This window comes from Semicossyphus pulcher, unplaced genomic scaffold, assembly GCF_022749685.1.
Source record: "Semicossyphus pulcher isolate SPU_LCO1_2020_fin unplaced genomic scaffold, fSemPul1.0.p SCAF_1, whole genome shotgun sequence".
Taxonomy (NCBI): Eukaryota; Metazoa; Chordata; class Actinopteri; order Labriformes; family Labridae; genus Semicossyphus; species Semicossyphus pulcher.
Window position 1 is genome coordinate 9,337,498 of NW_027211603.1, and position 26,805 is coordinate 9,364,302.

The following is a 26,805-nucleotide window of genomic DNA, read 5'->3' on the forward strand; positions in this document are numbered from 1 at the left end:
GCAACATAGGGCCGGGGTGATTTTTGCTAGTTGTATTCACACCACAACTACACAGTCGATTTAATGTTATAATTAGTTGTCAAGTTTGTTGTTCTAAAGTTTGACTGATTGTTTATGTGTTTGGATTTTAGTAACTTAAAGTAACTTCATGTTACTTCAAGTGGATATTTGGGGAAAGCCACTACACAGAGGTATCTTGTAGTAGTGTCAGTGAGAAATATCATCCAAAGGTCTACAATGGTTTCAACAAAGTAAAATAATCCACACGCTGTCATTGCTACAGAGGAAGTAACATAAAGCTCCAGTATTAACTAATTGAAATGTACTAACTTAGTTTCACAGTGTGTTAAACTACAGAAATGTGAGTGAGTTCAATTTACAAAGTTATTTTTCAGCCATCTTGGTTTGAATCATGCTGCATTCATCTCTGGGATGAATGCAGCATGATTCACAGTCATCAAGGAAATGTATTTGTTTGATTGACCTGAATTTTCATCTAAAGATTAACACATGTACTGTACTGTATGTTAAAGGTTAACTTCTCTGCAATATCACAGGTCAACAAGATTCGTGTTGTAACTGGAAACTGTTGCAATCAGCCTTTCATTGCTGCTGAATTTTTAGTGGTATCTGTCCCTGACATGAAAATGTGTTTCAGGAGCGAGGTTACACAACTTCTTGAGTTTGTGGGTATGACATGCAGAAACCTAAGAGGCAAAATCAAAATATCTGTATGGAAATCACTTGACACATAACGTTGCAAACAGTTTTAGGTCAGAAAGCCGCACTCGAGATGTGCTGAAGATTTTGACACACATAAAATAACTATTTAGACTATGCAGATGAAGTTTAATTGGCTATTAATGGCATAGTATCCTCAAAAGTAAGCTTGGCCATTAAAACTAACCTCTAAGACTTATTTTTAATCATTGTTCAGATGTAAACATGTGTAAGTGTATGAGCAATACTTTTTGTACAGCCCAAAACTATTATTTTGTCACTAAATAATTAGAAAAAAAGTTGTGGTCCATATATGCCAAACCATTTGGAGCTAGACAAAGTATTTATATCTGTAAGATAAGATAAGATAAAATAAGCTGTATTGACCCCCCACAGGGAAAATTTACTCGTTACAGCAGCTAACAAAACAGGCAAATTAAATAATGTTGTCATGTAATTTAAAAAAAGTTTGCAGAGTATTCATGTACTTACAGGTTTTAGTAGATATCTCTGATATGTGTTAATTTCAGCTCTTATCTTTTAGTTACTCAATCACTCTTATTTACTCAGTGACCCCCCAAAAACTAACCTTAAAACCGCCATGTGCTCACCTTTTTTCAATATTCTCACTGTACACCCCCAATTCTCTTCCCCCCCGGCTGCCTAGCAACATCTCCCAAGTCTCGCGTTGAAGGCGCAAATCTCCACTGCACATTTTGAACTGCGTAGCACCAGAGGCATCGTGAGCTGTGTGTGGCAAGAAAAACCTCAACATGGCAGATGTTGTAATTCTTGATGATGAGCCAAAGCAAGAGGAGTCTACCATTGCTGAATCTGTGCCGTCCGAATCCGAGGAGACATCTGAAGAAACACCCAACGGCGTGAAACCGTGAGTAAAAACCTGTGCAGCCGTTAGCTAGTTAAGCTAAAATGGAGTCCTGTGATGCTAGCTATTGTTAGCCAAGACGTCTCTAGCCTCTGTTGTTTAACGTGGAAACCGTCAGTCATTTGCTTGATAAATTATAGCTGTTTTAGCCAACATGACAGTAAACGTGTGCCATACAATTTCGAACTGTAATCTTAAAGGCTCCATTTTTGCAATAACCTCTATAATGCTGCATGCATGGTCAACCTGCGTGCTAATCTCGATTGTGGTTTATTGTTTGCTAACGCCAACATATTTTTAAAACGCTTGTTAAAAATGTTTACCTTACGTAGTTGGACAATTAAACAAACTACATTTGATTTAGACGCGAATACCAGCAAGTTTGCATTAACATCTCTATTAATTTTAGATGAGTTGCACGTTTTCTGTGCCAAGCTAACGTGAGCTAACAATAACGTGAGTTAGCTGCTAATGGCTCCGCGATGCTGCACGTTATCTTTGAACTAGTACCAATTAAGTAATTGTGCTAATTTCTAATGTTAGCTATCTTAACGATGCCATTTTGCAGCAGGACCGTCAATAAGTACTCTTGCTGCTATAATAGTAATTCTACTATTATGTGTAATAACACTTTTTCAGTATCAGGTTATATTATTTTCATTATCATGTGCAATATCTCCCTTAATAGCAAAGGCTTTATATTTTATATTTATAAAGTTATTTATTATGTGCAATACTGCCACTTTTTTTACCATTATGTGTAAATTACTTACCTTTCACTATCCTGTGCAATAAGTTAAAACTCTTTAAAATTACTTCGCACTTTTACGTATTTATCTAGTATAAGGTTTTCATTACTTACTATTTTCACTGCAAGTACAACTGTCAATGTAACTGCCACCATTACTTTTTACGAGGCTTCATTTTGTAAATATCTTATTGTACTATTGTTATTTTGTTAGGCACTGTCTCTCCACATTTAACTTCCACACACTTTATATTGTTTATTTCAGCTTATATTTTAGTTATTTTGTATTTCTCATTTTTGTACTGTAACTTTGGAGCAACCTGGCACAAGAATTTCCTTTGGGATTAATAAAGGTCTATTCTTTTCTAGACTGTGTGGAAGGTTGTCTCGTAAAGCCTGAACTCTTACCAAGAATAATTTATCTGGCTTCCTAAATGTACCTGTTTTATAATTTGCGAAGCCACATGATTATATTTTGTCCAGCGTAATAACAGGACCTTTTATATTCACCATCATGTACCCAGCTACGGCTCTTTCCCATTGACAAAACTTAAATCTTTACAAAATAATCTCTCCTCCTTACACTCTTGGGAATCCAAAGGCGTCTTAGCACGTATCCATAAAGCATTAAAATGTGGTCCTGTTTAGGTAATGCCAGCTGATTATCTGTTTGGCTGTTTCTCCTCAGGATAAGTGTGTGTTTTTATTATAACGTTTATGCAGCTGTTCAATTCATTTTTTATGGAAAAAGCACACTACACTCGAAATGCAATACAAATCATTGGAACCTGCTTTAAAATGTATGGACAGCACTGCATGATCTCCAAACATGATAGACTGTTCTCTGACTTATTGCTTTGTGCATATTGCAGGGATGCTGAGGAAACTAAGCCCCCAAAAGAAAAGCATGATGCTAAAGAGAAGTCGTCTGGGAGCAGAAGAGGAAGTCGCTACCATCCCTACAAAGACAAACATGGTGGAGAAAAGAAGGGTGCCCATAGGAACCGGGTTTTCATCAGCAATATCCCCTATGATATGAAGTGGCAGGCTATTAAAGATCTAATGCGGGAGAAAGGTAATGTCCCCAGCGATGGGGATGGTTTCTCCCATTCTCTCTACCTCTTCAGCTGATTAGAAGTTTTTGGCCCTTTTACTTTGATGGAGCATCCTGCTTCTAGCAGTAGTAATTTAGTTTGTAGCTTTCTGTGCAGATAGTATGGATTTAACATAGTGTGATATTAGGCCATTGGAGTTTTAATAAAATTTTTGGATGGGCACCAATTAAGTTTGGGCTGATATGTCTGTGAGAAAAGGAGGATGAACTTAGTTACATTGTCCCTTGTTTTATGGCAATTTCAGCTCCAAAATGTAACCTCAAACCAGTAGTAGAATTGATTGTTGAATGATTTTGTTGATTTGTTGCTCGGTGAATTTTGATTATATGAATGAAAATATTGTAATGTTTTACTTTCTGAATTATGGGGGTGTAAAGATGCCTTTTGAAAGGTCAAAGGAAGCTTAAAACTCTCAACTGCTATGAATGGAATCTGTTGACAAACTGATCATGTTGAAGTCTTTTGAATTTCCCAGGTTTAATGTAGCTGTGTTTCTCTCTGGCCTTGGCCTTTGGGTGTCTCAGTCACTGCCCAGAAAGGCATGGTGTTGTCTGGTGGGATGTTGGTCTGGGCTGACTGTTGATCATTAATGGGCCATTTCCATCTGTAGCGGCATTGCCAAGGCCAACGGCGACTTGAAGACTTGGTGACTTAAAATCCTTTGTTCTTTTGGTATTTTTCCTTTTGTATGTCTCATGTAGTTGGTGAGGTTACATACGTGGAGCTCTTTAAGGATGCAGAAGGAAAGTCAAGGGTAAGTGATGTGGCCAACTTGCTGCACGAGGTTTTAAATGCCCTCAGCAGGCTCTCATTAATCAAGTGCTCTTTTAGGTTCTGATCCTTTGGGTCTTTCTAAGTTACTGAACTGGAGATACTGAAGGTTGTGTTTAGAGCCTGATAGATGGCTAATGATAGTATTCATTTGAAAGGGAGATGTCCTGTTGATTTTGGAAAATTAGTCTAATGAACTCATCTAAGAGTACACTTTTGCTTTTGTTGTTGTTATTTCAATTGGTGTAAAAGTTTGTTTGTTTGGCCATTTTCTAAAGGGAAATGTGGGTTGTGTGATTTGTCTTATCGATTGACCCCCATGTCTCAAATTCTTATTTTACAATTCTGTTACATGGCACAGCTCTCTCTTCAAAGGAAAAACAGCCTTGAAAGATCCTGTAATGTTTTTTATTATGTTTTTATACCAAATGGCAATAATGCATATATCGAAGCAAATGTGGACCACTATATTTTTCTTTATTGCAGAGGTAAAACTGGTTAAACCTAAACAATGTACTTAACATATACTTATGTTTTTTTTCCTACCTTGGTATTTATGTCCAGTTCAACACATTAAATGTTTCAGTTAGAATGCAATGCATAGGTATAAATAAGTGCTAAATGTTTTTACCAAAAGTTTTATGAAATATCAACCATAAGTATAAAATGTCCTGAGTCTGTTTCAGATAATGATATAGAATTTCCTCTTATGAGCTTTTTTAACATTGTTTAATATTGTTTGCATTAGATTTTAACACAACCAAAAACTTGCTGGCTCAAGCCAGTGTGCAAAAAATACCCAAAATGCACTATGAAACCACTAGAAGCATGTTGATACATTAGATTTTGAATGTTCTAGTGCTGTGTCTTTACATTAACTGTATTTTGTTTACTCCCTCGACCATGGATATGTGTGCTACATGGACTCTTATGTCGCCTTCCTGTGCAGGGTTGTGGGTAAGGAACTACTAAACATTCTTATACAAAACTTATTTAATTAAACTTTAAGAATTTCTTGATCTTATGATTGTATTGACTCATTTGATACCTATATTTTCCTGTTTGACAGTGTGGTTGAGTTCAAAGATGAGGAGTTTGTGAAGAAGGCGATAGAAACTATGAATAAGCATGACCTGAGTGGAAGGCCACTCAACATCAAGGAGGTGAGAACAACAAGTGGTTCAAACATTACAGCAAAACTGCAGTAGAGATAAAACGTGCATTTTTTTTGTGTTCTTATTGTTGTGGTCTAGACAAGTTACAAGTGAATGATAGTAAAACAAAAAATGTACTGCTGACACCCAGATACTTCCTGGTGACAGATGATTGTACATTTTGGGGCTTTTTGGTTAACATCAAGATGGGGTATTGTGTTGCTTCTGGCTTTTCAAAAAACAAAGTGATAATTCGGTCATTATTGCAGAATTTATTGCACCAGATACTCCCTATTAACTTAATATATACACACTGAAAATGATCACCAGGTAACACAAGCAAGTGTTGAGTGTATTGTCTATTATCGCTTGTAAAACCCTTACCTGACTGGTTCTTTCTCTGTATATTGATTATGGCACATCAGAATTAATGCAATGTTCTTTTTATTTAAGGACCCTGATGGGGAACATGCTCGGCGTGTGCTGCAGCGCATGGGAGGAGGTCAACATGGAGGTCGAGGGCAGGACATGGGGCCTGGCGGGATGAACATCCCACACTCCATTGCCAACAACCCCAACATCCCACACGACATCATCCATGCACTGCAAGCCGGACGCCTGGGCAACACAGTGTTTGTGGCCAATGTGAGGACATAGTAATAAATAATATCAATATTTAACTTGTGATGAAGATTCCTGTTGATTAATAAATGATATGTTTTGCTGTTGTTTTCCAGCTGGATTTCAAGGTGGGCTGGAAGAAGTTAAAAGAGGTGTTCGGAATGGCAGGCGTGGTGAAACGAGCAGATGTAAAGGAAGATAAGGATGGCAAGAGCCGCGGGATGGGAACAGTGACTTTTGAGCAGTCGCTGGAGGCTGTGCAGGCCATATGTATCCTTCAGAGAACAGTGCATCAGAAAAACACACAAAGCAATGTTTTTCAATTTTACTGTGACCTTCTCCTTGACTCATGACTTAGCCATGTTCAATGGACAGATGCTCTTTGACAGACAGATGCACGTTAAAATGGTAAGTTATTTTAAGTCATTATGTATCTTTGAGTTGTACAAAGACTGTGAAAATGTATTTTGACATTTGTTGTTCGGTTTTTACAGGATGAGAAATCTCTTCCCCCGGATGATTTCCGTCAAGTTGAAAAATCACCTCAATTACCACGTGAGTAAAGTGTAATCCTCCTGTTAGTTGTTATCATGTTAGAAAGGCCCAGATACAGTGTGATGCTGAAGCAGTACGCTAATAAAACCAAAATGCTTTATGGCTTGTAGTTTTAAAGGATCAATTCTCCCCTGTAAAAAGCAACCATCAGTCAAAGCTGGTGGTCTCTGTAATCAATAGAAGCTATAATATTTGAAATTGGTGCCATAGCTGTGGAGAAAGTTGTACAAACAGCTTGTGGTTTCGCCCATTCTACATTCCTACAACACCCAGTGTGCATTGCGCCCCTCACTCCAGCAAGAGAGGCTGGAATGAAATACTATCATTTTCGCTGCAAGCAGTGGTTCAGAGATGGCCAGATGACTCGTTTTACGTAGTCTCACAGAGATTTTCCAGGGCCCATTGGAGAAGCGGATAGCGTCCTCCAAAGGCACAGGGCAAAATTGCATTTTTCTTTTTACCATGATGGCATTAGCTCCCCATAATAGCATGATAGGACTGAGGTTGAAAATCGGCGAACTGGCCCTTTAAGTTTAAATAAAGTCATGATAAAAAAGTGGTTCAGAGTGGTTTATTACTTTGTATCAAACATAGAGTAATTGAACCGTTTTTTAGAGTTTAAATCTCATTTTGTTGGTCAAATTCAAAAACGTTTGCCTTTTAACATAAGCTGGAAACATTTTTGCAGAGAAAAAATACATTTTCAAGATATCGAGAAGCAGTAAATACATTGAAGTGGACGTTGTTTAGTGAAAGTCCTTGAATCAGAAGACACGTCAGTCATTTTGAGTCGTAGCATGTTCCCATGGTGTGCTCGTCTGTGCTGAAACACTTGCTGCATCAAAATAGGAGGTGATAATATGAAATGTATGAGTCATGGGTAAATGAAAACATGCTCTGGTCTGAAAATCTTCCTTTCTTTAGAGGTGGTGTGCTGCAGATTTAGTCAAGAATCATGTAAAGAACCTTGAATTAAGTAATCAAAGTTTTCTTGCCTTTTTTTGTGTAGGGGGTCTTGGTGGCATCGGCTTGGGACTTGGACCAGGAGGGCAGCCTATAAATGCCAACCGTCTGAGCGGTGGAGGAGGAGGAGGAGGAGGAATGGGCTCCATGGGGCCTGGAGGTCAGTCACCTCTCATAAGTTCTAGTTACGTTTTTGTAGAAAATGGTCACACATGCTACTTACAGTAAGTTACATACTGTGTTGCAACCTAGCGTATCTCTAAAGACCAATACGAATCATAAAGAAGAATCTGCTGGCTGTTCAACACATTGGAACAACAAGGCAGAATTAATTTAAAAAAACTTTGAACGTCATTCTGTTATGATGAATATGCCAACAAACCCACATATACAGTTAATGAGTAATCCAATCTGTCATCAAGTCTTGGCAGACAATTTCATGGCTCATCTTTTGACCCAGCGGCTGTTCCAATGTAGGTTAAGAGATAAGACAACCACAGCTCCAACAGCTAAAACACTGGACATTTCTTTCTTTTAATTAGGTGTTAAAATGTGACATTTTGCCTTAAAGCACCTTTTGTACAGTGTTGGATGTAAGCAGTTACAGTGCATGCTTTGACACGGCCTGACTGACCTCAACCTCTGCTGTAGGTATGGACGTTCAAGGTTGTGGTGGAATGAACAGACTTGGAGGAGGTCAGGTTTTTGCTATCTAAAGAACAAATTACATTTTGTGTTGAAGGAAGTAGAACCCTGTTCAAACTGGTTGTTTTTTTTTCCTGACAGGAATGAGTGGAGGAGGAGGAGGAGGAGGTGGAGGAGGCTTCGGGGGCATGGATAACATGGGCAACATGGGCAGCTATGGAGGGAGAGACATGGCGCCAGTTGGCAGAATGGGAGGTAAGTGAATGTATTCATTCCTACTTGGTAGGGATGAGATTATACTGTAATTACCTGTACCTTTTGTGTTATTGGTATCATAAGATTAAAGTTTATGTATTTTTCTCGTAAGATATGTACCGGTCAGGAATGGGTGGCATGGATCGGGACTTCGGCCACAGTGACATGCAAATGAACCGAGGATTTGGGGATTCTTTTGGAGGAATGGGTAAGTGACATGCAATCACACAAGGCGCAGTGGAGTGCACTTAAGATCCTCTGGGAAGTTGTGATGGGGTTAAGGGATTGCTTTTTTGTCATGTATGCTGTTATATTGTCCTGCTGTTGGTTTCTTTGTATGCTGCGGTGTTGTGGTCCAAGCTTATCTGCATTAACTTGCAATCTCTCCTGTAGGTGGAGGCTTTGGCGGAGGCATGGGCAGTGGTGGCATGGGGCACATGGGGACTGGATTAGGTACATTAATTATTCTGTTCACACCTTTTCTAAAAGTATTACTTTTCAATTCTTCCCATATTTCAACACATTATTTTTGTAATTTATTATTTGTAAGCTGCAGTTGGATCTCCACAGGCCTCCTTTATTAATGTTGACATTTAAAGTTAATAGCCCTCACAATTTTATAGTCTTTTGATGGTTTAAACGAAAGGGGCAATAATATTAGACTACCATGATTTAAAAAGGCATTAGGTGTCATGCTTGGCTGAATAGATGATGGGTAATAAGAAAAGCGAGTAGTCAGAGAGACATTCTTTCCATCGGATGACGTCATGTGCTGTCCTGAAAACAAACAGAAAGCCACTTAACACTGGTTTATACGTGCTAAAGTAGGATCAATAGTAATTTACATTGACAGCATAAGGAATGATGTTGTGGCCTCAGCTGCAACTGCGACTGTTTTTCATGCAGTTTTCATTGTAGAATAAACTCCCCGGAAAACCACACAGAAGTTTTTATTCACATTTAAATAACATAAAAATGACACTTTGCTGCTGCAGAGTAACGCATCAGGTGGGAGGGCTATAATATGGTTTGTCATGTTACAGCAGCTCAGTGAAAATGCATCATTTTGCAAATCAGCTATAGCACATTTTACAATACTATGTGATCATATACGATGTGATATACAGCAGATTAAAACTTAAATATAGTTTGCTCTAGTTTAATTAATATAGGCATATAGACGGCTTAATCTGCATCTACAAATCATAATATAAAAAGGCTGCAGACTTGTGGAGTCCTGATTTCGTGAAGAAGCGTCTTTCCATTGGTTGGAGTGTTGTTGTCATACCTCAGTGAGATTGGCACAGCTGTTTTCCGGACCAATGGGACAAGTAATGTGATTGGCTCAGAGTGTATTTATTAATCACCACACCATCTGATACCGCTTCAAGCCATTTTGCCCTTTGCACAGCTGCATATGCATGAACCAAACCAGCACGTGCCGACACAGTTTGTGAATCTAAAACCCTTCGCTTTGCACCTGATGTTGCGCTGGCATGATTAAAATACGGGTTGTACGCAAAATATAAAATGGATATAGAGTGTTACATTTTTATTCCTACGACTATTTACATAATTTCTTTCAAAACTAAGAGGAGAGTCGAAAGTCTCCTTTACCTAAACAATGTCACAGTGACATTGTACTCTGTGTGACAGCCTATGATTTGTAGTGATAAAATACCTGTACAGTTTTACAGTGTGTCCACACCTCAGTGACGTTATTGGAATAAATCATGAGTAAGATAGCTGGCATGTTTAGTGTATGAGAGTTTGAACATGCAGATGTTGTCGGTCTTTGGAGGAATAGAACCGTGCTGAAACCTATTTATACCGCCCTGTTGAAATATGTTTGCTGCAGTCCCTCTCTTATATTATGAGTGTGTTGTGTGATCTAATTACAGGTGGTGGAATGGGTAACATGTCGATGGACCGCATGGGCTCCAGCTTTGACCGTATGGGCATGTCAGGGATGGACATGAACCGTGGCTTTGGTGGTTATGGAGGAGGAGGGCCAAGCCACATGGGAGGAGGCATGTCGGACAGAGGCTCTGGGTCCAAAGGTGGCTGTCAGATCTTTGTGCGAAATGTAAGTGTGGCTTAGAGAATACCAAGTATATTAAGCAGGAGTGGAGTAACAGAGCCAGCTATAGGTCCTCCCCTGTTTTATTGATTAATACATTTCCTCTGGACCTAGAAGCCCCCTTATATATGGAGGTTGTAATTGGACAAAACCCATCCATGCCCTGCATTAATATAAATAGTAATGATGCTGTAATAACTTGTTCATTATTGCCTTTTTTATATGAATTAACTTGATGTATTTGTACTACACTACACATCTCATAATGGTTTAATCTAGCCTCAAGTATGTTTATGTTGATAAACAAATTCACTGAAGTATACTTCTTTGCGTTACAGCTGTCCTATGATCTGACATGGCAGAAGCTGAAAGAGAAGTTCAGTCACTGCGGTATGTTTTTTGTTTACTATAAATTGAATTATGTATTTATTGCTTAATTTGCAAACCACTGGGAGGCTTTATTCTGACATTGTAAATGTTCTGTGAACCGTCCATCAACACTTTGATGCTTTCTGAAACCACAACGTTCAACACTTCCTCATTTTTGTCTCCTGCAGGCCAGGTGATGTTCGCAGAGATAAAGATGGAGAACGGAAAGTCAAAGGGCTGTGGCACAGTAAGATTTGACTCTCCAGAGAGCGCCGAGAAGGCCTGCAGGATGATGAATGGCACCAAGATCAACGGCCGAGAGGTGGACGTCCGTATCGATCGCAACGCCTAGAGCTTTTGTAGAAGTCATGCTAACACACTTCCACATTCAGCCCTCTTGCCAATAATCTTTTGTTTTGTTTTAAAAACACAATTACTTCATATCTCCGTGTGTCCACCGTTTCATTTTTTGTTTATATAAACTACATAGCTCTTTTATCTTTGTTTTGTAAACCCTTTTTAATTTGTCAGGCAGTTTATTTGAACAAATAAACTTTTTAATTTTTAAACCTAGTGGTTGTAAAATCTTCTGGGATCAAAGTCTTGCAGTTGTTGTACATTGTGTAAACTGAGCCTGAGGTGTTTCATCTATTTAGAATTATTGCTCAACACTGCCATACGGTGGCATCTTGAAGCGGGTAAATTCCACTTCAATAACAAAGGCATCAATAAGAACAGAATGGACTCATATTTTTATCAGGCATGCTCTCCAACATTAATCGCACAAAGCTGTTACACTTGCCAGATCTCAGACCGGTGGTAGTTTATATTGTTTGCCACTTTTAATGACACTGGCATTGTTACAGATCTAAGTATAGATCAGTGAAGTCCAATGTTGGCTTTGCAGTCAGCTGTAAACACAACTCAAAACTGAAGTAATGCTACTTTTTCGGGAAGAACGAAGTGGAAAGTTTTGTTTTTTTACTAAATGTGGCTCTTTCCACTTTCCTCCCCGCAGGCAATAAGGACTTGCTCATAAAGCTTATCAGAGGTTTTGTAGATGGTGCCTCTTTTTGTCTTGACTCACCCGCTGACGTAAAAAGAAGAACAAGGCCAAAAGAACAGTTAACACCTTTACTACTTATCTCTGACTTCTAGATTTATTTGACCACTGCAGTCACTCCTGAGGCAGCACAGTTTCTGTTTATAGGTCTTGAGTAAGACAGAAGACATCTCAGCACTTGATATCTGGTCTTCATTTTATGATAAGTCCAGTCTGGATCTCGCAGGCGAATTATCTTTGGCACATTTCCTCTCATAAAGATCATCCTCTTCATGAGATGTGACCAGCACAAGTCTTTACGGCACGCTATCTTTAAAAGCATGTGAGTGGGATCATGCTTCCTTGTCTTGGCATTTGAAGATTTATAGACTTTTAAGAATTTCGTTGTGTTTTTGTAACGTTAATGGTTTCCGAGAAAATGGCTCCAGTTCTGGGAAGGTCAAAACTCAGTCACCGCACAGTCTTATAGGATTATTCCCAATAATCCCCAGCTCATAGAGGATGGACAGAGTGGCAAAGACGATGTAGCAGAAAAGACAGACTAATCCCAACTTCCAATCCAACTTCCATCCATTGATATGAACGGCTACAAACAGGAAGATGATAGAAAGGAGGAGTGTACAGGAAATGAAGACCAGTCCACTGCTGTTGACTTCTACAGGGTTGACGTTGTCCACGAAGGCAGTCTTGATGAACCAGGGCAGGCCCAGGCACAGCATGTCGAACACATTAGAGCCCACAATGTTGGACATGGCCATGTCGGCTTTCCCTGATGAAAAGAAAACCTGTTTACATCGTGGTTTCAAGACACTATTCACACAGAATGTCAGTATACAAGTTGCCTCTTGTAGTTTCTCAAATGGCTGATGGGAAAATGAGTCAGCAAAGTGAATTTAATCAATACTCGAATGACTTTCAGCAGATTAACTCAGTTCTACTAGAGAGCTAGTGTCTTCATCAGCTATCATATTCTGGTATTTTAAGTTATTCTAAAAGAGGAACTTCAAAAATTACAATTAATTTTGGAATTGCTTTTCTATGTTGGGCCTAAACTTATATCCAGGCCCACTGTTTACCTTCTCTGGCCACCATCACACTGGCCACAGTGTCGGGTATGCTCGTTCCAGCAGCAAGCAGGGTGAGTCCCATCACTGTATCGGGAATGCCAAGGGTCTCCCCTGTGTGAACATACCAACCATAAAAATTAAAGTTGCCCCTCCTCCAACAACACCAAGCCTAGGAGTGAACAGCAGCTGATTTAAACTGTGGCTAAAGGGTTAATAAGTAATCGCTGGAGGCTGGGCTGTGATGCAGATTGGAGAAATAATGAGGTCATAAGACAACATTTCAGAACCCCACTAACCTCAGGAAACTTCCATAAGCCTCCAACATAACTCCTAAAATGTTTGAAGCAATTTAAAAATACAACAAAAAATGATTTAGTATTTAACTGTCCTGTTATCTGAACTGTTTTCTCTACATTATGTGCTGATGAGAGATGTCAAATTTAGTCTCAAAGTATCAGAACGAGCCATACAAAACCCAGGAGTTATGCATGTGTAATCCCTACAAGTAAACTCCTTTTCATGTCGCTATACACCCCCAATAATGCTGCAAACATTACAGAGGACATGAGCTTTTGTCCTCAATGGTAGCTATGCTGTTGTGGGAAAACTGACTTCATTAATCTTAAGCTCCACTGGTACCAAGGTATTAAGCACATGCTTTGAGCTTCCACTGGATCATCACACTCCTGCAGCATGAAAACATTCTCAATCTCATCCTGTATGGATGACTTGTACCTGCTCGGTCCCATGCCTGCACTTTCATAACACGAAATTCTTCTCTCACGTGAGCCCATCTGAAGACTACGGGATAATAATCTCATTATACTTCAGCAGACCTACCACCATCACATGATGGAGCGGCCCTTCTCGCCTGATCCTAGGTCAGTTTTATGTCTGAATGGGGGAGTAGAGCTTCTCTTGAACCCGTGCCTGTGGATAGCTCTGTGTACACACACGTAGGGCTCACATGATTGTGTTTCCTTAGGGGTGAAACAGACTGTAATCCTGCTGTGGCTGGCTGGGCACATGGCCTGCTGGGGCTCTAATACCCCCCCCCATCTTAACTTTGTAGGACAATGGCATCTCAGGAATTAGCCAGCAGACCAACATGTGATTCTACTCTGCAAATGAGACCTTTTTCTCACAAGTTTCAAACTCTTGTGATCCACAGAGGCCCTCTAACCAATGACTGATGCACTGATTCACAACTGCCATTAAAAGACTAAGAAATATACAGAGTTTAAACAAAGTCAGAGCAATGATCTCACCTACGACAGTGACCATCCACACCAGGATGTACGTGAAACCTGAGATCCAGACAGCAGACATGATGAAGGTTACCATGAACCATCTATTCCAGAACCTTCTCCTGCAGTCAGGGATGGTGAGGAAGAGCAGAATGATGATGGGCAGAGACAGGACCCAGAGGATGCGCTTCAAGTCGCTCTCTGGCATGGAAAACACACTTCTTGGCTCTGTTGGAGTGACAGACAAAGATATTATCTGTAGATCACATAATGAGATGTCATAAAGGTCAAAAATCAAGACTCCATCCAGGTGGATGTGTCATAACACTGCAGTTATGTTTCACCTTCAGGGATCTCATTGAGGCCGTGCAGGCTGAGGGACAGGTGAGAGTATCCTGAGTCGTCCTGGAAGATCCCGCTGTCCGTCCTGGAGCGACTGTGCACTCGAAGATGGGTGTCATCGTTCCAGCCCACCAGCGGCTGTATCTCAGGCTTAGCAGTTTCTCTAGTCACACAGGTGCAGCAGGGGCTGATTTTCCTCAGGACAAACTCACTGATGTTAAGGTCGAAGCACAGGACCACGATGTAGACACCATAGACCATCAGCAGACAGGCTGCATCATACCTGTAAACAGAAAGCACAGTGTTAAGATTACATTAACATTTATACAAGTAAAGTTGTAAATAGTCTAAATGCAAGGCCCACTAACTTCACTGTTTATAGAGCTTTCAACCATAATCCCATGGCCTACTTTAGAGAATGGAACTTGCTCTGGTCTCAACAGGTGACCTAAGTACAGGACCTTAATCATGTGATAACATCTGAGCATGTTGCTGAAAAAAGCTCTCAGATGAACCTTGCTTTTAGAAGATTTACTACAAATGTATGAACAGTTTAACTTATATGAAGTGTCTTTGAGGACCCTTAAAGGCTCTTTAAACAAAGTATCATTATTATTTTTAGAAAACCTATGACTCAAAAATGGGTTCAGGTCCAATGTGGATTTTTTGAAGATATTTTAATTTTACTGTAGCTTATTTATGCTAGCATGCTTCTCACCAATACATTTTTTGTAATGTTTTTTACTTTTAATAACAGTTTGGTTTTGATTTCTCTCCTTTAAAGCTGCAATTTAAAAAAAAAAAAGTGGAAAAAAGCCACTGTCAGTCAAAGCTGGTGTTCTCTGTAATCAATAGAAGCAATAATATTTGAAATTGGCGCAGAGCTGTGGAGAAAGCTGTACAAACAGCTTGTGGTTTCACCCATTCTACATTCCTACAACACCCAGTGTGCATTGCGCCCCTCCCTCTGAAAGGAACGGCCCAGTGAGAGACGCTGGAGTGGAATGCTACCGTTTTGCTGCAGGCAACGGGTCAGAGAAATACGACGGAATCCGAAATTCGACGAGAATATACAGGTGGATAGTCTAAAAAATCTTCAGGTCTGCAGTCTTCATTTCAAACCTGACGATTTTGAACGAGACGTGACATCGGAGGCGGCGTCCTAAATTGAGGAAGAGTAGTTTAGCAAGCTCCCTGGCCTCCACCAGACGACACGTTTTACGTAGTCTGGCGGAGGTTTTCCAGGGCCCATTGGAGAAGCGGACAGCGTCCTCCAAAGGCACAGAGCGAAATAGCATTTTTTTCCTACCATAATGGCATTAGCATGATAGGACTGAGGTCAAAAATCTGCGAACTGGCCCTTAAATTTACAACAAAAATGTAGTTCAGCTTTTACGATACCCCATAACTTTGTAATAATAAAGCTGTTTGTCGGCGTACACAGTGTCTTCGTGACCAAAATTAAGTAATTAAAAATCTTTTGTACGTGCTAAATGCTGCAGCATTTACTGTGTTTATGACGGTGGACATTTATCAATCTGCACTCTCAGTGGGTCATTGTACTGTACACACAATCGTTTTGTGATCCATTTTAATTTGTTATTCTCACTGTCACAGAACACATCTAACAGCTTAATTTGACTTCTTTTACAGCCAAGTCCACACACACACACACACACACACACACACACACACACACACACACTCACCAGTAAACCTTGTTATCATAGATGATGGCAATAACAGCAGCAACACTGATGGCGTATGCCAGGCAGTCCCTGAACAGTGGCCAGCAGGTGAGTCGGCCTGCCTGATAGAGGAAACAAAAATAAATGTTTCACAGCTTATAAAACACAATGTACACAAGGATTCTTCCGCTTTGACCCTTTGTTAAGGTGCAGCTCTTATGGACAGGTAGTTATGGGTAATCTTTGTATGATTGTTGTCAGTGTGAGGTTGTGTAAGGATGTACCATGGAGGCCAAGAGTCCACATGCAGCACAGATTCCTAGCAGGTTGTAGACCGCTGATCCGACGATGGTGCTGATCCCAATGTCTCCCTTTGTCACAAACACACCTAACATACACATCACACACATAAAGAGAGCATATCGTCTTTAAGGACAGGGACAATGTGGATGAGAAGAATACAGAGAGAGAAAACTGTCCTCATCAAAGGCCCTTTCTGTTCCCATATGTTGGAAAGGGACACGATGACAGTGCTGATGATGCTAGAGTCCTCCAGTACAATACAGGTTCTAATAATAATTCTCCTGTAAATGTCTGATTACCCAGAAAAGCTGTGACCAGTTCAGGTGCAGAACTCCCTGCTGCCATAAATGTGGCTCCTGCTACATCCTGAGACAGCCCCAGCCCTGAGAGAGGCACAAGAAAAAACAAGATTACATGACAGCTTACATAGTGTAAAAAACATACCGGTATGTAATTCAGATTAAGAACAAACTGCAACCTGAAAAATGAATTTATTTATTGTAGGGCTATGTCTAAAGTAAGGGGATGAACTATAATGTACAGGTATTTAACTTTTCCATTTCAAAAAGTTTATAGCTGATTTTCAGCAACTTTCCGATAATAGGTTATTGTTTCATTTATTCAACATGCAGCAGCGCTGAGTATTTGCTGGTTTCAGCTTTTAAACTGTGAGGATTATCAGTGTTTTTCATTATTTAGTAGAATTTTCAGAGGCTAAAGGTTGAATTCATTCACTAAGAAATGAATAGGCAGATTATTGCTTGAAGGCCTCAAGTAGAAACATAGACTAGAAACACAGGATCACTGTGACAATCAGTCGAACATACTACATAGAAGATTCAATGTGTTGACTTATACAGTTACACAATCTATCCAAATATTTAGGTCAGTCTCAAGACTCCTACAACCTCTGTACAGCCAAATCGTTTGAAGTTAAACCAGTTCAACACAACAATGTCTGTGGCTGTTGTGGTATTAGTTTCAAATTATATATCAAGTTTTCTAAATGAGCCCATAGCTGGCTTCTAAAATTCAAATTAGGTTTTACTCTTAATTAAACATGATAAGAATGTTATAATAATATATGAATGTACAGTTTAACTTGTGGTCCAAGGTTATAATCCTCATTTTTCCATACACTACAGAAGGCTATTACAGTCCGTGAGATGATGCAATGATTCTTCCTGGTCCTGAACACACACACTCTAATATTGTACAAAGCACAAAATATTTCATCTCACTTACGGTCACTAATCACTTCTAAAGATGGCAGAAAGTAGTCATCGCAGACTATCGCCACAGCCAGAAGCATGTAGAAAATAAGCATAAAATAGATGACGAGGCCTCCATCCTTCCTCTCCTGCAGCGTGAAGAAGCCTTCAGGAAACTCAGTGGTCTGTGGTGCGACGCATTCTGTCTCATTCTCTGAAACAGGAGGACACACACAACCATATCACTGATAAAACCAGCCTGTTGCTGAAGCACTGAATGGAGTTTGCCTGATCTCTTAATGGCAGATTCACGGTATTTCATGCCAATAAGACATGAGGATTAGCTGAGCAAACACTGTCACAGCGGCTGAGCCACAATTGATTACTCACACTTTCTAAAACATAAAAAAGAGCCATGGCATTTATAATCACACATTACACAGATTCAAATGATCAAACGAAAATCTTTAGGAATATCAAGGGGGATTAAATACGACATAAAGAAATAGAAATCACACACAAACAGGGTTTAAACATCTGATTTTCTTACCAACATCCCTTCGCACCCTGCCTGGGTGCGTGTCCTGAGCTGATTTTGCTGTAAATGATACAAGATGAACCGTGCAATACAAAAATATTACAAATCCTAAAAAGTAAGGTATGAAATCTTTTCTCTTCTTCTTATGCAGAGCTGCAGTCTTATTCATGGTCATTTAAGTCAATAAAAAGTGAAATTATCAAATTTTCCAAGGAGTCATATGTTCCTGTAAGTCGAACAAGTTTGCAGAGATTTAATAGGAGCTAAATCTGCTTGAAAGCGCTGCATCTAACTCTACTCTACGACTACAAGACGCAAATAAAGAGATTATTGAGGGGGAGAAAGCATCATTTAAGGGCTGGCCCTACCAAGTGTGGGGGATCACGAGTTATTGGGCATTCCAGTCGACTCCAGCCTGAGGCACAGCGGGGGTGTAACAAAGTATTAAACCACCTTAATACAGTTCTTTCACATCTTTCAATGCGGGAAATATTGTTGTGTCTCCTTTATAACTGAATTATAACACAAGTTTAGGTTTGTAGGATAAGCACTGGCAGCGCAAGGAATTTATGATTGGGGGAGCTGTATTGTTATAGCAGGTGCTAATGAATTTTGACGAAACAAACGATAAGAAATTAACATTACAACAGATTGAGAACATTAACTTATTGCGGGTATATAATTGAAATGCACGGTACTAACTGCTTAACGAAAGCAGTGTTAATTTTGTATGCTAAGAATGAACGAGCAAATGCATACAAAAACACCATTGACAGTTAAAGCAAAAGACAGCGGTAGCTTACTTTCAGCCCAAGGCGCTAACTTACATCATGAATGCACCTCTGTCAAACAGTCCTCCTCCTTCACCATCACCCCTATCGTCCCCCCATCTCGTGCAACACAACATCACATCACGTTAGCATTTGCATAATTTGAATTAGCGGTCTTTCATCGTTGCACCCGATATCAACTATGTTCCCTCGTTAAACGCGTTGCATAATCACTTGATTAGCACAAAGTTATTGTATTTCACCAAAACGATTTGTCACTTGTAGAAACTCCTAGCCAAGGAAAGTAATGTATGTTTACGTTGTCCCACAGATGCAACCAAACATGAAACGACACAAACCAATCAACCAATCAAATCAACAATCAGCAAAGGCTAACGGTCATCATTACGTCCTTATGTCAATGAAAAATATTGAAGAAGTTAGTTTCTTATAAATATACGTTAGGTCGATTTCTTTATATGTATATGTATATTATTATTATTATTATTATTATATATTTAAAGTTTTTTTTTTTAACATAAAATAACTAATGGGAGGGGCTTCAGCCTTTTTCAGGCAGTAAGTTTGTGGTCACAGGCCTACAAAATGACATTTCTAGCATATGAAGATTATTTAACAAAGTAATCTCAATTTAAAGCTCCTGTGAGGAACTTTTAGTTTGTGTTGATTTTGGCGCCCACTGTGGACAAAGCTGTACCTCTCATCTCTTCTCCTCTCTGCTGATTTTGCCCTGTACATGCTGAAGTGGTGGTTTTTCTTTCACAGTTCTTTTTGTTGTTAATTTCACAGTTTACAAAGGATATAGAAAAAACAAACAAACCCCCCTGCTGTCACTCAAAATGTTACCTGGCTCCATTTTTACAAAGGAATGTACATGATATGCCTGTGTCAAAGTACAATAAAAGGTGGTTTTTAATAAAAAAATATCATCCTGCTCTTTTAACAGTCACATGTATCACTCACTTTTGAAGGTCATATAGAGTCATCAGAATACATTTCAGCCTGTTTCATAACGAAAAACTCCTCACAGGAGCTTTTAAAGGTCAATATACAAGTTTTTTAAATCTACAACTTACCATCTCCATCTGCGAATTTGTCAATATAGTAATGTCTTGACGTATATTAATATAGGCTAACACAATCTTTAACAGTATGCAACAGATTTGACAAATTTTAAATACCTTGGACAAACATACAATCAGACTTTAACTGACTCAGACTACACCTTTGACACCAAACAAGTGGACCCGTGTGTGACAGGAAAAAGGGGTGTGTTTGTGTGTGTGTGTGTGTGTGTGTGAGTGAGTGAGTGAGGAGCGACGGGTTGTCGGGCTTGCTTGGACATGTCCCAGGTTTCCCCCAAATCCTCACAACCTTCGGACATGTGCCACCTCAAGACAACTACGCTAACTTAAGACCTTAAACTGATGGACGTGGTTTGCAAAGCAGAAACAAACCTGCAGGAAAAGTGGTGAGTCACTTGGCTTATGTTTTTTTAATGACTGTGTTGAAATGAAGTTTGCATTTGCTTAATTAAGTAGGTTTGTAGGTTGCATGAACACAAAACACAGCGTGATTACTTGAAGATTGCCAGGTGATTAATAATCTGCTTGGCACTTAAATTGTTTTGGTAATCCCAGCAGGTCAGCCAAGTTAAAAATAGGCTGCACTTTTTTGCCTCGTGATGGATGATTTTGAGTCTTAACAGTGGTTTCCTTACTGTTAGGTTCACAGCAGTGAGTAAATGGCGCCACTGTGTGGTATAATTGGATTAGTTTGTTTGTTTTTTAAACACGAGACTCATCTTGGAGTAGGGACTATTTTTTTTGACGTAAAAGAAACGTGTTGTGAGGGACAATCCTGGGTGTGTGTTAAAGATTAAATAATATATAAGACGAAATTAAATAAACATTTCAACCATTTCCCCCCGGTTTCCTTTCACAATAAGAGGGGTAACATCCGGTTCAATCCTTTTAATTCTAGCATCTATTTTTTTCAAGAAGTTTTCTTAAAGTTTTTCTTTTTCTTTTTTTTTGGACATTTAACAACAGCCGTTCCCGTAATGACCATTTAATGTCGTAATGTCTCTCTTCAATCTACGTGAAGACATTCTTTTTTTCAATGTCATGTAATTTTTTAGTGGCCTGTCCAAAGTTTAATCCTAAAGGCAACTTGACTTGGATGAAGTCCTTGAAGACGTTTCGCCCCTTATCCAAAAGGCTTTTTCAGTTTTTGGATGACATTCACAGACATATAGTGGTCCGTATTTACCCATAACATTATTATTTAATACTGTCTTCATTAATTGTAAAGCCTTTGGGTGTGATTTCAGCCCTCATATAAAATACAACATGGAGTACTATTCAAATTTCAGACTATTTTTTGGCATCGAATCATTTTATTCATGATAACCTACTTATATCAGGTGTTACATCGCGTTACAACAGCTATTATTAATCACAGTGCTTTGGCTTGGGTGTCTGATTGACCTACTTAGTTATTTGGTTCAGAAGTTTGTTACTGTCCAAACCCTTATCCAACCAGCAGATGTCAGTATTGGAACACGAAATCCTTGATTATATCTTGAAAACGTGACTGCTAATTTCCCACCAACGTTGTAAAAGTCCTTTTTTATAGAGGTAAACAAAAAACATTTCCCTCTGTTGCTAATAGGCCTATAATAACTGTATGGGGTTTATATTGTACCTTCCTTTTTCATGTGTTTGGGTATTTGAAGAATTTAAGTGTGACAGCAGCACCATTGTTCCTGTTATCAAGACCTGTGAGCTGCAGCTGTACGAGGAATAAAAACCAGACTCCCTTTTATTGACAGATTTTTGTCCCCCTGAGATAAATGATTTATTGCACATTCTTCAGAGGCCAGTGTGCTGTGGTTTGTGTGTGTGTGTGTTGGAGCAGTAAGGTAAAATAGCAGCTTGGCAAGAAGCCTCTCCATCTCATTTGTCATTTGAAGCCTCTCTGTCTCTCTGAGTGTGTGTGTGTGCTTTCACTTGTGTGTAAGAGGATACAATGGAAACTTGACAATGCCCTGTTCCATCTCAGTTGTCACTGGAATGCTAGCTGTGTGGAATAAAGCTTTTGAAGGTATCCAAATGTAGGGGAAACTTTTTTTTGAAGCAAATATTTTGTGATTTAAGGGACACATTTACATCATGTATGTATGTTTGTTTAAATGTGGCAGGCTATATTTGTCTTTTAAAGGAAATAGCCACGAGGTAGAGGAGTCATACTCGTCAGTCTGCTTTTCACAACAGTGAGCTCACAGAAATAGGGGAAGGAAACCAGCCAAACTGGAGACACTGGTTCAGTTGCTTTACTCTTTGTTATATAAGGAAACGTCAGCAGCCTTTACTAGTTTCACAAGATAGCTGTGTGTTTGTGACCTATGTCCGTGCAATTATCCTTATCATTCTTTTATTGTGTCTTGCCTTCGCGTATGCTGTTCCTTGGCTCTTGAAACAGCACAGGTCTGTGTGTTTATTGCACTTCAACTTGTTGAATAGCAGCACCCTGCCCTCTGAGAGGAGTGTTCACTGTTCAAGGTTCAGGAAGATAACGAGAGGTGAGTGGCTGACGCAGAGCTCGTGTTATGTTACCAAAGACTCATATCAGATTACCTTAGACAGCAGGTTGGGTGAAACCGAGCTCTGGTCAGATCGCTGTGGCTCAAACAAACCAGGAACTGGGACTAACAAAGGAGTTTTAAAGAAGCTAAAGGAGCTAACAGAGGGCTTGCTGTTGTTTTCAGACGAGCGTTACCATGGGTAAGAAGACACAACACTGCCTGCTGCTTTTGCTGTGTTTGTCAGGGCTTGTTCCCTGTTCAGCTGCTGTGGTGTTTTGGACAGCCGTGGTGGATATAAGCTATGCTAACAGCAACAATCAGACTGTGGACAAGTATTGTGAGTGTGGGATGTACGGTCGCAACTCTCCCCTGGAGAAAGCTTCAGGCATTGTAACACTTCCCAAGGGAGACCCCAAAGGCTGCGGCCCTGATCCTGTTTACAACCGCAACGAAACCTCGCCACCTTGGATCGCCCTGATTAAAAGGGGCAACTGTACCTTCAGCGAAAAGATCAACGCCGCCAAACGACAAGGGGCAGCTGGTGTGCTGGTGTATAATTTGGATGGCAGCGGCAACAGCACCACTCACATGGCACACTCAGATGCAGCTGGGATTGTGGCGGTGATGATTGGCAACATTCAGGGCATGGAGATATTCAAGTTGGTGAAGAATGGGACAGATGTTCAGATGCTGATCGATGTAGGCAGCCCTCACGGACCCTGGATGGACAGCTACTGGCTTTACTTCCTGTCCATCGCCTTCTTTGTTGTGACAGCGGCCGCGGTCACCTACTTTGTGTTTATTTCTGCAAACCGTCTCTACATTCTGAACAGGCACAGACGCACCGAGAGGAAGCTGAAAAACGAGGCAAAGAAAGCGATCAAGCGCCTACAAGTACGCACGCTTAAGAGAGACGACGAGGAAACAACCTGTGACTCCCATATGTGCGCTGTGTGTATTGAATCCTACAGGGCAGGAGAAGTGGTGACAGTGCTTACATGTGACCACATCTTCCATAAAGCGTGCATTGAGCCCTGGCTGCTGGAGAGGAGGACCTGCCCCATGTGCAAGTGCGACATCATGAAGGCCCTTGGGGTGGAGGATGAGATGAAAGAGGACATTTCTACTGATTCGCCACCAGATGTCACCGTGGTCACAGTGGCAGGAGGGGAACCTTTGTATGAAGTCCCACTGACTGACCGAGCGAGCCCCGACCCAGAGAGACATCAGCATCTTTACGACAACAGGGCCTTCGAGGGAGACTCGCAGCCGGCGAGAGGATGAACAGCAACGGAAACAAAACACCAAAACCAGGACACAATCAAATTCCCTGTTTGTAGATATTTTACACTGAACCAGCACAATGGAATCGAACTTTAATGATCCAACATGAGAAACAATGTTCATCTTTAATGCAGGCATGCTGAAAGAGATTGTACGAAATTCAAAGGTTGAAAAATGTTAATGGACTTCTGTAATTTTCTTGGATGCCGTCGCATTTTCTTAGTGTCTGTCTTGGTGCAAGTGTGAAATTATCGGGTGTGTTCATACAGTTACCTTGAGATGCTTATAACTCTGAACACTGAGTAGTAGTCAGTGTCAAATTGCAGTTTTGCATAGTGAGCACAGCAGCTCGACACCGGCTGTGGAGGAAGCGCAGAGGATCATTTGACCATCAGTTTGAAAGTGGGGCCAAATTTTGCTTAACAAAAAGCTCGTTAGCTTCCAATGTCTTTTAAAGAAGCGGAATTTTATTCAATCAATTGAACAAACAGACTCTTCTTCCTCCTCTGTATAAGCTGGAACATGGCATTTTAATTGTAACTGGGTGGATCTGCAGACACACCCTTATGAACACACCCTGACTGGATGTGCAGCATGCGTACATTGCGCTAAAATGAGTGAATAACATCACCTGAGGGGCAAACACTTTGTACAAACATGCACCTCCGAAACATGTTTCAATAAGAAGAATCTCCAGGCCCTTTTTTGTAGCTGCCGGCCGGCCTGTCGTTCTTTTATTTTGAAATTGAAAAACCCACGGTGACGTGACAAAGCAATAAATGTCACAGGACCTGTCCTTGATATGCACCCAAAGAATGTAATCTTGACTACTGGATAAGGGGAAATTATCTTTGTGTTCTATTTTAAGATATTATACATGTATATTGAGATTGATTTTTAAATCAGAGTTAATATAAAGATAAAACAGAATATATGTCTCGTCTCCAAACGGCTGATTTTGTATGTACAAGCACAAACGGTTGAACAGGTCTTCCAGGTTTTCTTCGACATATTTGGAAAGGAGTTTATTCAGCCCTTGTGGTCTACCTCTGCTCGCTCGCATCGGGACATTTTGTTCATATTCTTGTGATTCTAAGATGAAGTGTGTCCCGCAGTGAGCGATAAAGCTAAAGAATTGTCCCATTTCTTTATCTGCTGCCGGGGATGTGCTGATTATGGTACTTAAAGATATTTTTCTATATTGAATCATTTTCGCTACTGTTGAACAGATTCCAGGAGTCTTAAATTGTTCTGTGTAAATGGATATTACTTGCTGTATTAAATCACATTGATGCTTATTAGAATGCAATAAATCCCTCAAAATGAGGCCAACTTTATGAGCATGCTGTGTGTGCTTGTGAGAGTGCTGTTTGTGAATGTATGAGTGTGTTGCTCTGTATCAGGCAGGCCTGTGTGTGGGTAAGAGGTGTCTCACTCTCAGAGTTATGGTCGTGTTCCCAGTGACCGTTGAACAGGAGGGAAGCTGTAATTACCTCGGCACAGGTGGGAGCCGATCCGCACACGCCTTGAGCCTGAGCTGGATAATCATCGTATCATATAAGTAGAAGGGCCTGACCGAGCAGGCACAGATATGCAGCTGTTTGGCAAATGAATGGAGGTCTTATTTTTATTATCCTTCTTTTGTGTTTCAGAAGTTTGTCCAAAGTGACGTCTGTAATGAAATTACAAAAGTTTTCTCCAGGCTATTGAAACGTTCTCTGAGTCATTCAGGACTGAAAGCTTGTGTTGTTATAAACAAGTGGTTTCTATCCTTTTGGGGCTTGTGACCTCTTAAAATAAAGTGCCCAACTGGGACCCTTCAGGACAGACTATTACTCAAGTGTGGACATTTTTTCGAGTGAGAATCTTAAGAGTGAGTTCTCCTCTTGGATTGGTGAATATGAAGGATTTTTAGAGTAGAGTCATTTTGTGTTGTTTCACATTGACTGTCATATTTATTCAGAATCAAATGCTATTTAAGTGATATACATTTACTTTTGTACGGAAGCCCTGAGCAGACATGCATCCATACATTATATTTACTCTGTGATAACGAGTTACTTTTGGTTGTTTTCTCAAGATCTCGACTTATTCATCACGTTATCATGAGATGACGACGAGGCATCCCCCTAATGTCAGATGATCCTAACTCGTATCCCCAGAGTTGTAAAGGCACAAAATGAACACAGAGACAGGCTTAACTTCGCTCATTAGCGTGGGCAATGGCAGCCTAATAATCACAGTGACCAGCCTCTTGTTTTGTTTTCTAGTTTGCCGCTTCGTTATCTCGAGATAATGGGCCAAATGAATCTGTTACCACGGGGAAACCAGCTTTTTTTCCCCTGAGACAGCAAGAAAAATAAGTCGAGATCTCGAGAAAACGGAGTTAATATAATGTATGGATGCATGTCCGCTTAGGGCTCCCATTCTTTTGTTCCTTGGGGCCCTTACAATCAATTTATCAATATATGAGGCTGCTATGGTCCGGGGCTGCCTGGCTCTGGCCCCATTGGCACGCTTGGTAATCACTCCGTAGTTTGATAGGTCTGTAGTGTTTTTGTTGTCATCCTGCTACTTGAACATAATAGCAGAAAGTCCCTAAGTTGCTACTTGATGACTCACAGTACCGTGAGAGCAAAATAACTCTTTAAAAGTCTCTGTGTGTGCGAGCAGGTAGGTATGTGATGTGTCATGGTGAGGGGAGAGAGGGTTAAAGGTTAAAGTCTACAAGCTAAAGCAGGAAGACAGACAGGTCCTGAGCCGAGAGCAGAAGTTTCTAGTGAAAGCACCACAGTCCGAATGA

General features: G+C 40.2%; 3 protein-coding genes across 3 annotated transcripts; 2 read left to right on the top strand and 1 right to left on the bottom strand.

Annotated features, from left to right (window-relative positions):
• Positions 1-1,440: 1,440 nt before the first annotated feature.
• On the top strand, positions 1,441-11,451 carry myef2 (myelin expression factor 2). Its single transcript, XM_069657892.1, has 17 exons — positions 1,441-1,609; positions 3,227-3,429; positions 4,171-4,223; positions 5,190-5,197; positions 5,310-5,403; positions 5,848-6,039; positions 6,132-6,285; positions 6,374-6,423; positions 6,510-6,570; positions 7,580-7,693; positions 8,185-8,229; positions 8,320-8,433; positions 8,546-8,641; positions 8,827-8,886; positions 10,335-10,519; positions 10,852-10,903; positions 11,071-11,451. Exons 1-17 carry the CDS (start codon positions 1,494-1,496, stop codon positions 11,232-11,234), a joined length of 1,761 nt encoding a protein of 586 aa, XP_069513993.1. The 5' UTR covers positions 1,441-1,493; the 3' UTR covers positions 11,235-11,451.
• Positions 11,452-12,391: 940 nt separating this feature from the next.
• On the bottom strand, positions 12,392-18,516 carry slc24a5 (solute carrier family 24 member 5). The gene is made up of 9 exons (XM_069663066.1): positions 18,354-18,516; positions 17,838-18,017; positions 16,892-16,975; positions 16,574-16,677; positions 16,311-16,411; positions 14,604-14,884; positions 14,281-14,487; positions 13,022-13,123; positions 12,392-12,714 (listed from the first exon to the last, which is right to left on the bottom strand). The coding sequence occupies exons 1-9, from the start codon at positions 18,514-18,516 to the stop codon at positions 12,392-12,394; spliced, it is 1,545 nt and encodes a 514-aa protein (XP_069519167.1).
• Positions 18,517-22,522: 4,006 nt separating this feature from the next.
• Positions 22,523-25,329, top strand: LOC138588044 (RING finger protein 148-like). The gene has a single exon (XM_069658016.1). The coding sequence runs from the start codon at positions 22,914-22,916 to the stop codon at positions 24,000-24,002; it is 1,089 nt and encodes a 362-aa protein (XP_069514117.1). The 5' UTR covers positions 22,523-22,913; the 3' UTR covers positions 24,003-25,329.
• Positions 25,330-26,805: the final 1,476 nt, after the last annotated feature.

Coding starts and splice junctions, on each gene's coding strand:
- LOC138588044 (XM_069658016.1), top strand. CDS start 22,914: ATGGGTAAGAAGACACAACACTGCCTGCTGCTTTTGCTGTGTTTGTCA.
- myef2 (XM_069657892.1), top strand. CDS start 1,494: ATGGCAGATGTTGTAATTCTTGATGATGAGCCAAAGCAAGAGGAGTCT. Junction 8,230..8,319: donor AATGAACAGACTTGGAGGAG/GTCAGGTTTTTG, acceptor TTTTCCTGACAG/GAATGAGTGGAGGAGGAGGA. Junction 8,887..10,334: donor GCACATGGGGACTGGATTAG/GTACATTAATTA, acceptor ATCTAATTACAG/GTGGTGGAATGGGTAACATG.
- slc24a5 (XM_069663066.1), bottom strand. CDS start 18,516: ATGACCATGAATAAGACTGCAGCTCTGCATAAGAAGAAGAGAAAAGAT. Junction 16,976..17,837: donor TTTAGAAGTGATTAGTGACC/GTAAGTGAGATG, acceptor TGCCTCTCTCAG/GGCTGGGGCTGTCTCAGGAT. Junction 12,715..13,021: donor TGTGATGGTGGCCAGAGAAG/GTAAACAGTGGG, acceptor TCTTTTCATCAG/GGAAAGCCGACATGGCCATG.